General features: G+C 31.8%; 2 protein-coding genes across 2 annotated transcripts; one reads left to right on the forward strand and one right to left on the reverse strand.

Moving 5' to 3' along the window:
• Nucleotides 1-4,285: 4,285 nt before the first annotated feature.
• On the forward strand, nucleotides 4,286-8,174 carry LOC100791542 (putative lipid phosphate phosphatase). The gene is made up of 4 exons (NM_001255933.2): nucleotides 4,286-4,902; nucleotides 6,000-6,222; nucleotides 6,859-6,932; nucleotides 7,806-8,174. The coding sequence occupies exons 1-4, from the start codon at nucleotides 4,564-4,566 to the stop codon at nucleotides 8,028-8,030; spliced, it is 861 nt and encodes a 286-aa protein (NP_001242862.2). The 5' UTR covers nucleotides 4,286-4,563; the 3' UTR covers nucleotides 8,031-8,174.
• Nucleotides 8,175-8,945: 771 nt separating this feature from the next.
• Nucleotides 8,946-11,840, reverse strand: LOC100792073 (mannan endo-1,4-beta-mannosidase 7). The gene is made up of 5 exons (XM_003517166.5): nucleotides 11,375-11,840; nucleotides 11,063-11,257; nucleotides 10,618-10,740; nucleotides 10,085-10,287; nucleotides 8,946-9,850 (listed from the first exon to the last, which is right to left on the reverse strand). Exons 1-5 carry the CDS (start codon nucleotides 11,696-11,698, stop codon nucleotides 9,400-9,402), a joined length of 1,296 nt encoding a protein of 431 aa, XP_003517214.1. The 5' UTR covers nucleotides 11,699-11,840; the 3' UTR covers nucleotides 8,946-9,399.
• Nucleotides 11,841-13,584: the final 1,744 nt, after the last annotated feature.

Genomic DNA, 13,584 nt, shown 5'->3' on the forward strand with positions numbered 1-13,584 from the left:
CTTTCAATTCAGAAAAAAAAAATCTTCTAAATCAACATCCAATAAATTGTCATGGGAAAAGGTAGAGTGGACATGAGCACAACATTTTCTCAAATTATTATCATCTAATGACTTTAATTTATTTGAATTAAAAAAATCCAAAAATACTATTAAATGACTTTAATTGCTCAAATATACTCTTTAAAGATATAATTACCATGCCTATAACAACTAAAAAATAATTAACTCTAAATGACTTGTCAAATTATTTTCATCAAATTATTTTTTCCTAATAACACGATGTTTTGTTGGAAAAGTAGGTCCTACATTCATTTCAAGGGCAACACTTTTAGCAACATTCATACTAGATGTGAAACCTTCATTTCCATACTTTTCAAAATACAATAAAACATACTCTATTTACTTTATGGTAGTGTCAATGCATATAGACTTAGAATCTAATTTCTTACTCACCACATTAATAGCAAATAAGATATCATACCAAATAATCATACCAAGCAAAAACTCAAAACTCTCAATCGCATTAACTAAACTCCCAGCTCCACTCTTTGACTTGGCATCTTCACAAGATTTATACAATTCCAACAAAGTCAATCTTAATCATGGACCTTGAAATCTAATTTTAACACTTTTGATTCAACTTTCCCAATGAGTATTAGATAAAGATTTTACAGTTAACACATGAACATTATCAAGCAATTTTTTTTATCTTTTTGGAGAACTTGAAAATAATGAATATATGTGTTGAACAACTCCAACAAATGAAACAACTTTAATACAAGAATTTTTCATATCACTAAGAGTAAGATTAAAAGTGTGACAAGCACAAGACATATATAATACTTTTGAATTTATTTCAAGAAAGTGTTTTTGAACTCCTTGGTGTTTTCCTTTCATATTAGAACCTTTATCATATGCTTGACCTCTTACATCATCAACATTAAGATCAAGAGACTTCAAAACATCTTGCAATTCATTAAAAAGCCCTAATCCAAATGTGTCATCCACTTTTAAAAATTCTAAAAAGTATTATTCAATTTTTATTTTATTATTTGACATATTTACACATCGTATTATTAGAGTCATTTATTCTTGATAACTAAAACTAGGGATACAATCAAGAATTACAGAAAAATATTTTGCTTTTTTAATATTGTTTACGATGGAACTTCTAACACTATGAGTCAAAAGAGAGATCAATTCATTTTAAATTTTATACCCAAGATAATGATAATGAATTTTATGATTTTGAATACTTCTAACATGATCTTCTATTATCACATCGAATTCCGTAATCATCTCAATTAGTCCTAAAAAAATTTATTATTATCTTGATATAATTTTTCATTTGATCCCCAAAAGGCTAAATTATGTTTAACAAGACATTTTACAACTAAAAATATTCTAATTAAAACTTGTCTCCAACGTTCTTTCTCTTTCATTACTTCTTGTTACAAATTCTTATCAATTGTTTGATTCTTATTCAATCTTTCTCTTAATTCATTATAAGTAATCATGTTATTCATATGCACAAAACTATTTTGATGTTGTTTAAGTCTCTCACTAATATGCCCCCAATCTCTAAAGCCTTCATTCGCCAACAAACTTTTATTATTTTCATATTTGATCAACTCACAACAGAAACAATATACTTTGTCAACATGTTTGGAGTAGACCAACCATTTTCTATCATTAGTCTCACCATTACTCAACTTTCTAGAATAACAAGCATATGAAAAATGTCTTGAAATGTTATCTAAAGGAAAAACAATATCCATTTCTCTTTTCAACTAAAATATCTTTTGCCTTGTTATCAATATTATCCCAATTTCTAGGATCATATATATCTAATGTGGGAATTGATTGTTGGATGCATTTGACATAATAATAGGCTCATTTGAATAATTAATTTCATTATTTTCATCTTCCCTTATATGATTTTCATTATTCATATTTTCATTTGATTGATTTATATTTTCATCAAACCCTACATTTTTTAAGAACTAATTTATCAATAGTCTCTTATTGTGATCTTATTAACTCTTCCTCTTGTTTCCTCTTTTTTTTTTTTTTCACTTCTAGATAAATGTTTTTTAAACATCATCTTATAAAATATAAATCAAATAGTCAATTAACGCACACAAAAGAAAACAATAGCACCTGGAAGTAGAATCGTAAAAGTCAAATTTGAATGTTTGCTCGAACGTTTGCTAATTTCAAACGTTGTACTAATGATAATTAAAAAAATTATACAAATTTGTTATTATTGAAAAAAAAAATCAATTAGACATTCATACTCACACTATGTCACGCAGTTGCACTTTGGAAGCAATTCACAAGTCGTCGGCTAATGCAGTGACTTTGGGTAATCACAGGTTGGTACTTGGTAGTTGTATCAATAATATCTTATCTTCTTTTTTCCTGATTCTTTTCTTTACTTCCATGCCTTTTATAATAAAAAAACAATATTTCCGTTACTTTAGCTTAGATTTTTAATAAGTGGAGATTCTCTTTAATTGCTAAACTTAAATTTCGGTTGGAATTTATCACTTGTGAATTGGAAAGCTAAAACAGAGGAGGTGAAAAACCGAGAAAGGCAAATGGATGACATTAAATTATTATTTTTTAAATGGCTATCAAAGCTAAAATAAAAATTTTGGACCCCAAATTTATGGGCCTAGTGGTGGTACACCTCGGGCCCTAGTCCAGGACCGGCCTGTATCTATAAGTGATCACTAACATCACATTCTTATACTAAAGCCTTCTTTCCTCCAGTTTGGAATACCTTCCATCAACTTCTTATTTTACACATACAATAAACCAACTAAACCTTGGACGCCATATGTGGGAATGCATTATTCTGAACATCCAACATGGTTACACATGGGGCATCCCAACTATCAGGAATCAATCTCAACACATGGTGATAAGTTTTCTACTTGCTTTTTCAAATGATGATCTATTTTGTATAACACGAATAGGAAATGATGTGAACTTTTTTAACATATCTAAAGATTGAGATAATCATAAGTTTAAAATCGAATTACACAATGTGCAAATGTTATTTAATAAATCAATTATACTAATTGTCCTTGAGTTTTCATAAAATTGCACAAATTCTTTGTATTTTTAAAAATATTTACAATAACATCTTTATAGGATAGCACGCTATAATGTTTTTTAAACAATTAATGTATTTACAAGGGGATGAAAGGGTATATTTTTCAAAAGACCAACAGAGCTTTCACAAAAATTATGTCGCGTTTGGCTCAAAATTATTCCCAAAAAAGTTATAAATAGATATTTCTTTTTTGTCATAGATATTATTTTATATATTTATGTTAATTGTATTTTTAATCTTTCAGCTATCATAGTTGTGTTATTGTGACATCCTCTCAAATTTTAATAGAGCGAATATATATATAGGATAAAATAATTTCATTAGAGTGTTAACTGCAATTGATACATATATAATTTCGGGTATCATATCGTATTTACATAAATTATAGTGGAGTGCTGGTAACACTTTATAATTGATACATAAAAATTGAAAAATATATGTTTTGTTTAAATACATTTTCCGTTCTTACAATTTAATATTTTTTTTATATATATTTTATTTTACTCACGGTAAAATATGTTTGTTTTATTTTTCGTTCTTAGAATATTTTAAATAATACATTTTATATTGTTGAAAATAATTTTTTATTATTCAAAGTATTATCTAAAATACTTTAAAGATGAAAAATAAGAAAAAATACATTTTACAACTAAAATAAAAAAATAGAGGATCAAAGATAAAAAATACTAAATTATAGAAAAAGAAATTATTTAATCGTATATACTTACATACTTAAAATGTGAGCTACCTGAAACAAAAATTCAAGATTTGTAAAACTTTATAAACTCTTAATAATAAACCTACAAGTTTAATAAACATGTATTATAATTTTTCTGAGGGAAGTGTGGGTAACACACACACACATGATATCATATTCAATTTAATGATCTCCATGATTCAGTAATTTTCAATATAAGAATCAGTTAAAAAGAGTGTGTTCTTAGTGTTATTCAATTGTTATATAATTAATAATTAAAATATTTTTATATGATTTTTAAAATAATTATTAAAAAAAATCAAATGATTATATATATTATTTATTAAAAAATGATACATAATTTGCTTATAAATGTATCATCTAATCGTGTTCCATGATTAACATGTGATCTTATCTTTTATAAATTAGATACAGGTCTGCGCATAAGAAAAAGAAAAAAAAAAAAACTGCTGGGTTAAACAAGTTTGACTACCTTAAATAGATGTACCTCAACGAATTAGTTCCAGAGATACCCGGTTAAACCAGATGTATATCATCTGATTGGAAAGAAAAAACTTTTTCGTTTTATTTAAGGAAAATTTTCTGTCCTTAGAGTTTTGGAATTGTGGACACAGAATGAACTCGTTTTTTGGACTTTCCGTAGAGTATCTTCCTTCATAGATAATAAATAGCAGTTAAGAATCTCTCGTTTTAGTCATGGACTATTGGAGCGCCACCCTCTCACATGGCGGCAGCAACCACAATTTGCTACGGTCCCTCTTCTATTGTTCTAGGGTCAAATTTACTTAAACGAAGACACTTGAAAAACACTTCGTTTGCTGATCGTTTTTCTCCTTCAAGATCATTACTTTGTAGCGGATTTGTTCCAAGGAAGCCTGCTTTGGGAAGAAACTCTTTCTGGGTATCAAAAATCATGGATGAATCCGTGGGAACTTCTGCTTTCAGAGATGCAAAGGGGGATGAAACGATCCAAGTGTTTGAACAAGAAGCTTTCATCGATGGCTCATCACCGTTTCGGTTCAAGTTTTTGTCCCCTGAGGTGGAATACAAGCTCAATCGACTGGTTCGTAATCCTCCCTAACCTCTTCCAATCATGTTTTGATCATTACAGTTCTGAATTTCCACTCATATGATTCCCCCCCTCCTTTGCTTAACATGAGAGGAAATGTTTACTCTTCTAGGAAAATTTTCCATATTATTTATTTCAATGTTCAAGGTTTATTTCGACATGGTTACTGAGAATGCATGGAATTTGTTATAAGCAATGAATGTTAATAGAACTGAAATATTGTTGCAAGAGGTAAAATATACATTTTTTATCATACAAGGGGATTAACCGTGAGCCCGTGATTGAGAAGAGGATCCACTAGTTAATTACTTAGTTATATCGAAACAAAAAGTTGCCTTTCTCTTTTTAACAAGACTGTATGATCTGTCTCATGTTATTGAAGAAGAGGAAAGAATACAAATCCATGTTTAAAATTTTTTTGTTTGCTAGGCATACTCAGCCTTAAGAGCCTACTGCATTATGGCTTATTGTCCAATCAGTAGAACAACTAATATGAACGACCAGAAATAATAGCAATCTAACAATGTTGCTATTTCCGGAGTCCTATAATATAATCAGCCTTAAGCGCATGAAGCTGCTGCACATTCATAAATACAGTATACCCTGCTCTGGTCACTGGCTGCATATTAGATATATCTTGCTTTTGAGAAGATGTCCCACCAAGTTGCTTGCAACCTACTATTGTCACTGATATATTTGAATCATTCACAGATTCTCCCATAATATTCTAAGTTTATTATGTATGTTCTTCAGACAATGCATAGGGTAATAATGTTATAAGACTTCATTGTCCTTCTTGGAGCAATTTTGGAACTCCTAATCATCATATCTGATTATAGGATGTTTGCCTCCATGATCAAGGTTCCTTTAAAGTGTTATTGTTTACCAAAGTTAAAGTATGTATAAAAAAAAAATCTTTCACGAGCTTTTCATAAGATAAACCTTTTAGATTTACAAAATTGAGTTTTGTATTGAAACTGAAATTTCACTAATCTTCTTGAATTCCCATCTTAAAAAGTGCTCATTGTAAAATTAAGTCAACATTAAAGTTTAACTATATAAGCTAACGCATTTGGTGGTATTGTTTACAGAGCAAATGGATAGTAACTGCCCTCTTTGGCAGTTTCATTCTTTGGAGGCATGATGCAGAAGCCTTATGGTTTACAGCAGGGTCTGTTTTGAATGCTATGCTTTCTGTTTTGCTCAAACGTATACTGAATCAGGAACGACCTTCAACCCTGAAATCTGACCCTGGGATGCCATCGTCACATGCACAATCAATATTCTTTACTGTCTTCTTTGTTATTTTGTCAGGTAATATCTCTTACTAGTTGTTTCTTTTCAAAAACAAATTACCAAGAGAAGTGGTTCGCAAATCTTAGTTCTATGATACTTGCATGAATATCCTTACGTATTCTTTTCAGCATCCATTGTTAACTATGAAGAGAAAATTAAGGTAGCACTGATAAAGTGATAGAACATAACACTGCATTAAGTGCTTTCTGTTTTTAGTATATGCTCATTGTTCTGGAATCTCAAAAGGTTATTGAGATCAAAGTTCTGGTTAAAGGAACTGATATAGTATTGGTGTTTGTAAATTTTACTAAATGTACTCTAGCACATATCTTCAATCTTCTATATTGTTAACATTAAAAGTTCTGGTTTGCTTTTTTGTTTTAGTATTGCTTCATGAAATGAAAAACTTCATCATCTTTGTTTCCTCTTTAGTGATAACAATAAAAAAAAGAGATTGCCATGGCAATCATCTGGAAGATTCAAATGCAAGCAAAAGTTTATATATTTATTTTTTTCTATAATTAGAATTGTTTTCTTTCTACTTCATGTAGGTGCTGATGTTTTTAGATTTCTTTGTTTTTTTTTAACACAAAAATAGAATTATATGGTTTCATTATGAAATTTTGTTTGTTTGTTTCTCTTATAATGTTACAGGTGTAGAATGGCTTGGGCTAAATGGATTCACCATTGCCATCAGTGGATTGGTCCTAACATTTGGTTCTTTTTTGGTAAGTGTATAATACTTCCGCTTTAGCCTTTTAGGTCGTTGGTATAGCTTTTATTCCTTGTTCATTGGTACAATGGTACCTCAAATTTCGGCTTTTCCAAATTTTTGTTTTTGATCGGCAAATGTTAATATTGCTAGTTTGTTAGTTTTTTGTTAACAAGTGAGATTGAACCCGTGACCTTTCCCTCCTTCCCTTTTTTCTTAACCACTCAACTGACCTTATATCTTCTTCAGCTTTTCCATTTGATCCATTAAAAGTGGTTATCTCAATTTCCATATCTACTGTACCTCTTGCATTAGGTGCATGTGCATCATTACATAAGTACTGAATACTTTTCTATACTTACAACACTGAGGCCTGGCATGTGCCATTTGACAACTTATTTGATGTTTAGTTTTCAAAGTACTCTGATCTCATGCAGCAAAAACACAAAGGTCTGTTCAATGTAATCATTATCGATTGTTAAAAGCAAAAAAACTTGGAAAATGTTCAGAATAGGTGTTTAAATGTGTATTAGATTAATAGATTTATACCGGTAGTAAGAGCGATTAGGTCAGACATGAATACCTTTATCATTGGTTTGTTGAGAGCAGTAAACGTGTATTGAGTGTAAAATTTATCTATGTAAGCTGTTTATAAATTAGCATTTTGTCACACACTGTACATTATCCCAGCATAGTGAAATCATAGAGAGGAATTAATAATAAATATTTTCCTTTTATGGTAAATGGAAAATTCCGTAACTCTAGCCGACTGAAGCTGTTTATAGAATTCCCTTGTGCATGACATGGAAATTTCTGAATTTGAGTATAGTATCATCATAATAACAAATATTTGTAAGCATCAGTTGCTTATGCATGTTCTATGTTTCAGTCGTACCTGAGGGTGGTGCAACAGCTTCATACGGTGAGCCAAGTGGTTGTTGGAGCTGCTATTGGGTCCATTTCCTCTATTTTATGGTACTGGCTATGGAACGGTTATATGCTGGATGCATTTGTATCTTCTCTGTGGGTTAGAATCATTGTTGTTTTGGGGTCTGCGGGACTTTGCATAGGTTTTGTTTTATTTGTGATTCGTCATTGGCTTCAAGACGACTAGAACTTCAAGACGTGTACAACATTGCAATAATGGCACATCTCATTTTGTTTCTTTCAAGGTTGAAGTCTTTATGTTGCCTAGTAATCAAATGAAAATTGTTTAGGACAATGCTGCCTGAAGTAATGATAATTTGAATCCGACATCAAATTAGATGCTTCTTTATGAAGTTCAGTACCACAACATGCTCTGGAGTCTGAAGGAATTATAAATGACGGTGAAATGAAAAGGCCATGCGGTTTTGTCATTCAAATCACCCCTATAAAAGTCTTCTCTATTAATCAGCATCATCATTTGTTAAGACTGTCGTAAAACTTGTTTGTGGTATATGGCAGCAAATTTTTTACTATTTAAAGTAGTGTTGATACTTAATATAAATATAATTTAGCACAACCTTGCATGGATTTTGTTTTGGAACTAGATCCTACTAAGGTATAGGGAGGCTTCACCACCACTAATGTGGTACCCAAGCGATCCCATTACAGGATAGAAACAACTTTGACTAATTTCTGCGTTGGATTCAAAATTTTATATCAAAATTTTATTTTTAACTTGATTTTATAATAAAATATTCAAACATAAATTCACTTCAAAATTAATTTTAACCAAAATCAATTTTACAAAATTAACTTCATTTAAAATTAATTTTACTAACATTCATTTGTTAAAATTAATTTTAACAAATGCCTCAGCTTAGTTGATGTATGTTCCATTGTGTTTCCGTGCGATTTTTAATTGATCTCTTGGGGACTGTGCCCCTTCCATTAAAAAAATGGCTATTGTTATGTTTGACTTCAATATTGTTCGGTCTAATTCTTTCTGGCACATAACATTCAAATTTGCGATTAGGCTATATTACAATTTCATTTTATCAAACATAAATTGAGGAAGAAGAAAAAAATCTAAACATAAATCATGTTAGTATAAACTTGAGTTTATAACTTATTTTGATTCAAACTTACATTTGCGCTTTGTTTTGCATTCTTTTTCTACAGATATCAAGTACTAAACACAAATAACATTCTTTCCAAAGTTAAAAACTAAAGTGAGGTTGAGTAACCTACAAGTAGACGCCATGGAAAAACTTACCAGCTGCTTTGCTCTGTATAAACAAAAAAAAGAGAGAGAAGCTGAAACAATGAAAACATATGTCAACGTAGTTATAAGAAAACATTATGATTCATCTCCAAGGTATTCCGTTGGTTCCGGTGGGCCCTCCTCCATCGCCTTCCAAACACTCGGTAGAGAAACTCGTATATGAAAGATGTCTGTCTTCCCAACACAAACAAGCTTTTCAGTTAAAAATACTGTGACGCGCGCTTCAATGTAAATTTAACAGATAAAATCCTGAAACTGCAAACCAAACATGTTCTCAGTTGTCAATGTATCTGCCTCCGTTTCCACCTCCGGAGCCAGAAAATCCTCTGGCTCTGGCCCTTTGCCATCGCCGCATGTTCGCGACCCTTGCGAAGATCTTCCGAATCAGGTACAGCTTGCGGGACTGGCGAGCAATGAGATTGGCCGTAGAGGAACTCTGCCCAAGAATGATTCCGTAACCGTCTTGGAAAGACTCCATGCCCTCCGTTAGAAGCTGCCAGAACAGTGCTCCACTCGCTGCACCTCCTCTCTTTGCAGAAGCGTATATTTTGTAATACACTGAATTGAACACCTCATCCCTCTCGTAGGAACTCGAACCCTTAAATGATTTCCCAAATTCTGCCACCAGTATTGGTTTCTTTATATGGTATTGCGCGTCTATGAAGTGGGCACTCAACCAGTTGTTCAAGAATGAAAGCTGGTACTGAATATTTGAGCTCGATACCCTGTTTATTACGCAATCAAATTGAAATTATACGTTAATTAACACATGAATTTGAGGATGTTGTTAACTGAATTAATTTATTTTAGTGAGTTATCATTGGTCAGAAAGATATAATAAGGAGGACTAGATGGTTAAGAGAGAATAAAAGATGAGAAAAGTTGGCTAGCTAGTTCTCATTTGCTAACAAATTAATGTTTTAACAAACTAACATTTTTTGTCCAAAAAACAAAGTTACCATTGGTCGGGGTAGCAGTGGACTGTTGCAAAATCAATGGCCGGGATTCGGTTATTTGCGATGAAGTCTGTCCCTATGTTGAAACCGGGATTCATTGTTTTTCTTTGTGGTGTTGATTGTCCGTAAAACCCTTCTAGTCCAGCTTCCAATAAGTGGTTCCTGTCTATGGACTTCAAAAACGAAGCCATTTCCGTGATCCACGCCTATAACGAAACAAAAAGGTAAAAAAAGTTAACGAGTCAACTCGTGATTGAGAATGGAACCAGAAAATTAACCCGTGATTTGTCCTAATCATGACAAGGACACTCACTCTAGGTTAATTTGTCCTAATCATTTTCCAGAAAGTTTCATTTCATTTAAATGGAGTATTGAATAATGTATTTTTAGTGCATTTCACGGGGGAAAAAAAGGTATTTTTAGTGCAAGATTTTAATGGAGCACTATGCTTGAGGGGGAAAAGCTAGAGGTTAGAGTCAAAAGAAAAAAGAGAAAAGAAAAAGAAAAAGGGCAACAAACAAGTGAAGATATTTGACCTGAATAGTCCTTCCTGAAGGATCCGATGTGCATCTAGGTTCATTCATAAGCTCCCAGGCCATGATTGTTGGGTCATCTTTGTAATGCATACCAGTAAATCTGTTGTATCTGTTGAGAACAGTCTGTGGAAGATGCACATATTATCAGAACTTGAAATTATGTTTCCCAAGAGCCAAAAATGCAATCTTCCTGTTCTCATCTTACTAACGTAGCACTTTTATTATTCAATTATGAGCAGAACATATGCAAAAGTGATTATAAATAAAAGATTATTGACTTGTCGTGTATTTTGATTAGATGGTCATGGTTGAAGGAACGAAAATTAGAAGAGACAAAAAAAAGTACAAGAACTTGACAGGTTAAAGGAAGCAATTTTCACCATTCAAGGCTTTAATCTGCATAAACATGAATTTTACCAAGCAAGAGAACAGCAATTGTACTAACCCTGACATGGTTCATGTAGTAACCCTTAACAACAGGGCTCCTAAAGAAATCATCATCTGAAGTAAGGTACTGGCCGTGACTTCTAGCCCAGTTCACATACTGCTTCTTGCCTCCAAAATTTTCGTAGTTGTTCACCAAGCTCAGTATGAGCTTAATCCCGTACTTTCTGGCCTCTGATACAACGAAATCTAACCCCTTCATTCCAACAACACACAGACAACATTCAAAATAAAAAATACAAACATAACACGTCCAACAAGAAAATGACATGTTAAAAGGTAAAAAAAAAATAAAAATCAAACTAGGTCTTACCGTGAACATTTGTTCATTATAGAAGCCAGGGGAATATTGTAGTGGTCTATAGCCACCATCACTGAAGGCCCAAGTTCTAGCAACAGTAAGGCCATGACTTGCTGCTTCTCTAAAGGCATTTGAAACCTTGAATCTCTGAGATGGGTCAGAAGCTGTGTACATTAACCAGTAGGCATTGAAGCCATTTGCATAGTAAGGGTATCCATTCAGCATGAAGTGGATGCCTCTAGTTCTGACAAAATCATCCCTTGCTTCCACACTGACATGGAAACACTCCTGAGGGACCAAAATGGCCAAAAGAAACACCAAGGCAAAATGCTTCATCTGTTGTTCTGTCTCTTACACACACTGGACTATGGAGTATATTATGGAGTGTTCTCTTGTTGTTTATATGCTTAGTGATATAGAGATGATGAGGGAAAAAACAGCACTTTGGCAGTTGCTAGAACCTGAAAAGTGAAAAAGGGAGTTTGTCTTCTTACATTAGAAATGCAATTATTTCATTTCAGAAAAAAAAATCATAAGAAAAGTGCAATTATAATTTTTATGTAATTTTTTTATAAAATATTACTAAATTTCTGTGATTCCAAAATTAGTAACAAGAAGAAATGTTTATCACTAAATCTATTCATTAATTCATTGATGTTTTGCGGTGAAAAAGTAATTGTTCCTGTTCCAATCGCGGAAGGTAGTATGATTCTTTAGTTGAAATAATCCCTATCCTATATAGTTTTATTGCAGGTTTGATGGTGAATGTTATTAAATAAGTTTAAAAAATTAGAAATTAATTTTTCGAATTTAAATGAGTTTCTTTAAAGCTTTTCCAGTTATCAAGTACTACAAATGTGTAAAGGAAAAAATAGCGGGACAGAAAAGTCCACTTAGGATTTTTATAACTACCGACACAGGATTGGTATAATGTGTAAAACAGGCAAACCAACTACTGCACTTTTTAATGAGGCATTATGAAAAAAAATATTGTTATCAACTTTGTCAATGGAAAATGACAAAACGAAAAAGGGGAAAAACGATATCCTTTAAAACTAAATTATATTTTTTTTACTATAAAAACTAAATTATATTTAACGACAACTTTATGTAATTGTCATCTTATTAATTACAAGAACAATTAGTTAATGTTTTTGTTTTATCAAAATATGACTTAAAAATTGAAGAGAAAAAAATATCTTCCTCAAATTTACTTAATTCCATTTCTTCCTTATTAAAATTATAACTAGCCATGCATTAATCCAAGGCAGTGTAATTAACAGTATAACACTGAAGCTTGTGTAAGTAATTGGTAGAACTGCACCGACAGTAACACCATGTGCTCAACGGATCTAAAATGTACCGAGTACATGAATGGTTGAACAGGCATATAATTGGATTCCATATACATCCAGAGCCACTCAAAACAAAAAAGTTAATCTAGAAGTTAAAATAAGATGAAAAAGAAAGGCAATAGTTGAACTGAATATTTATGCTATACTATGCATGAGAATATTTTCAGGCTCACTACATAAAAATAGGAAATAATTAAGAACAAATAAGTCTAGAAGAATTTTTCTTAATTAAATTTTGTCCTTTTGATTGTTCTAGCACATGTTGTGTCAATTAACACTTGCTTGCTGATATGGTGGTTTGTTCTCCATGGCTTCCTCGATCTCTTGTTTTGCAATGTCTATCTATCTAGTATCTAGCTAATCCACCACGCGGCATAGTTTGGTTAAGTTAAGTCTCGGATTGGACCCATATATGCTTTTGCAGCAGCATCTGCTCACATACCAGTGTCCTTTTCATCTGGTCCACCACTACTTATTATAATACCATGTCTTCTTGTGTCCCTCCCCAACCATTTGCATTGTCATAATGCCATATACTTCGAATTAGACCTAGCTCAGAGTCGGTAGGAGCTGTGGATAATAATATCCAAAATTCAGTTGCTCAACTAACTACATTTGCGTGTAGAATTTGGTTTTAGTAGAATGAACAAAAAAAGTAAAAAAAAAGAAGAAGAAAATAACCAGTATATTTAAATTAACTTAAATTTAGTGGTTCACTGTAAATCAACGATGTTTTTAAATTTAACATTTCCTTTAAAAAATAGTGTTTTTTTTTACATAAATATAATAAAAGGATATAACATTACTATTAATTATTCAATTATTCAAATACTATATGTTAGAGTGAGAACAAAAATCGATAAAAAC

Source organism: Glycine max, chromosome 1, assembly GCF_000004515.6.
Source record: "Glycine max cultivar Williams 82 chromosome 1, Glycine_max_v4.0, whole genome shotgun sequence".
Taxonomy (NCBI): Eukaryota; Viridiplantae; Streptophyta; class Magnoliopsida; order Fabales; family Fabaceae; genus Glycine; species Glycine max.

Excerpts from the sequence above, each read along its gene's own strand:
- LOC100791542 (NM_001255933.2), top strand. The coding sequence starts at position 4,564 with ATGGCGGCAGCAACCACAATTTGCTACGGTCCCTCTTCTATTGTTCTA. Across the intron at positions 4,903-5,999 it reads AATACAAGCTCAATCGACTG|AGCAAATGGATAGTAACTGC; the intron begins GTTCGTAATCCT and ends TATTGTTTACAG. Across the intron at positions 6,933-7,805 it reads TAACATTTGGTTCTTTTTTG|TCGTACCTGAGGGTGGTGCA; the intron begins GTAAGTGTATAA and ends TCTATGTTTCAG.
- LOC100792073 (XM_003517166.5), bottom strand. The coding sequence starts at position 11,698 with ATGAAGCATTTTGCCTTGGTGTTTCTTTTGGCCATTTTGGTCCCTCAG. Across the intron at positions 10,741-11,062 it reads ACTACATGAACCATGTCAGG|ACTGTTCTCAACAGATACAA; the intron begins GTTAGTACAATT and ends CATCTTCCACAG. Across the intron at positions 9,851-10,084 it reads CACTGCTACCCCGACCAATG|GGTATCGAGCTCAAATATTC; the intron begins GTAACTTTGTTT and ends CGTAATAAACAG.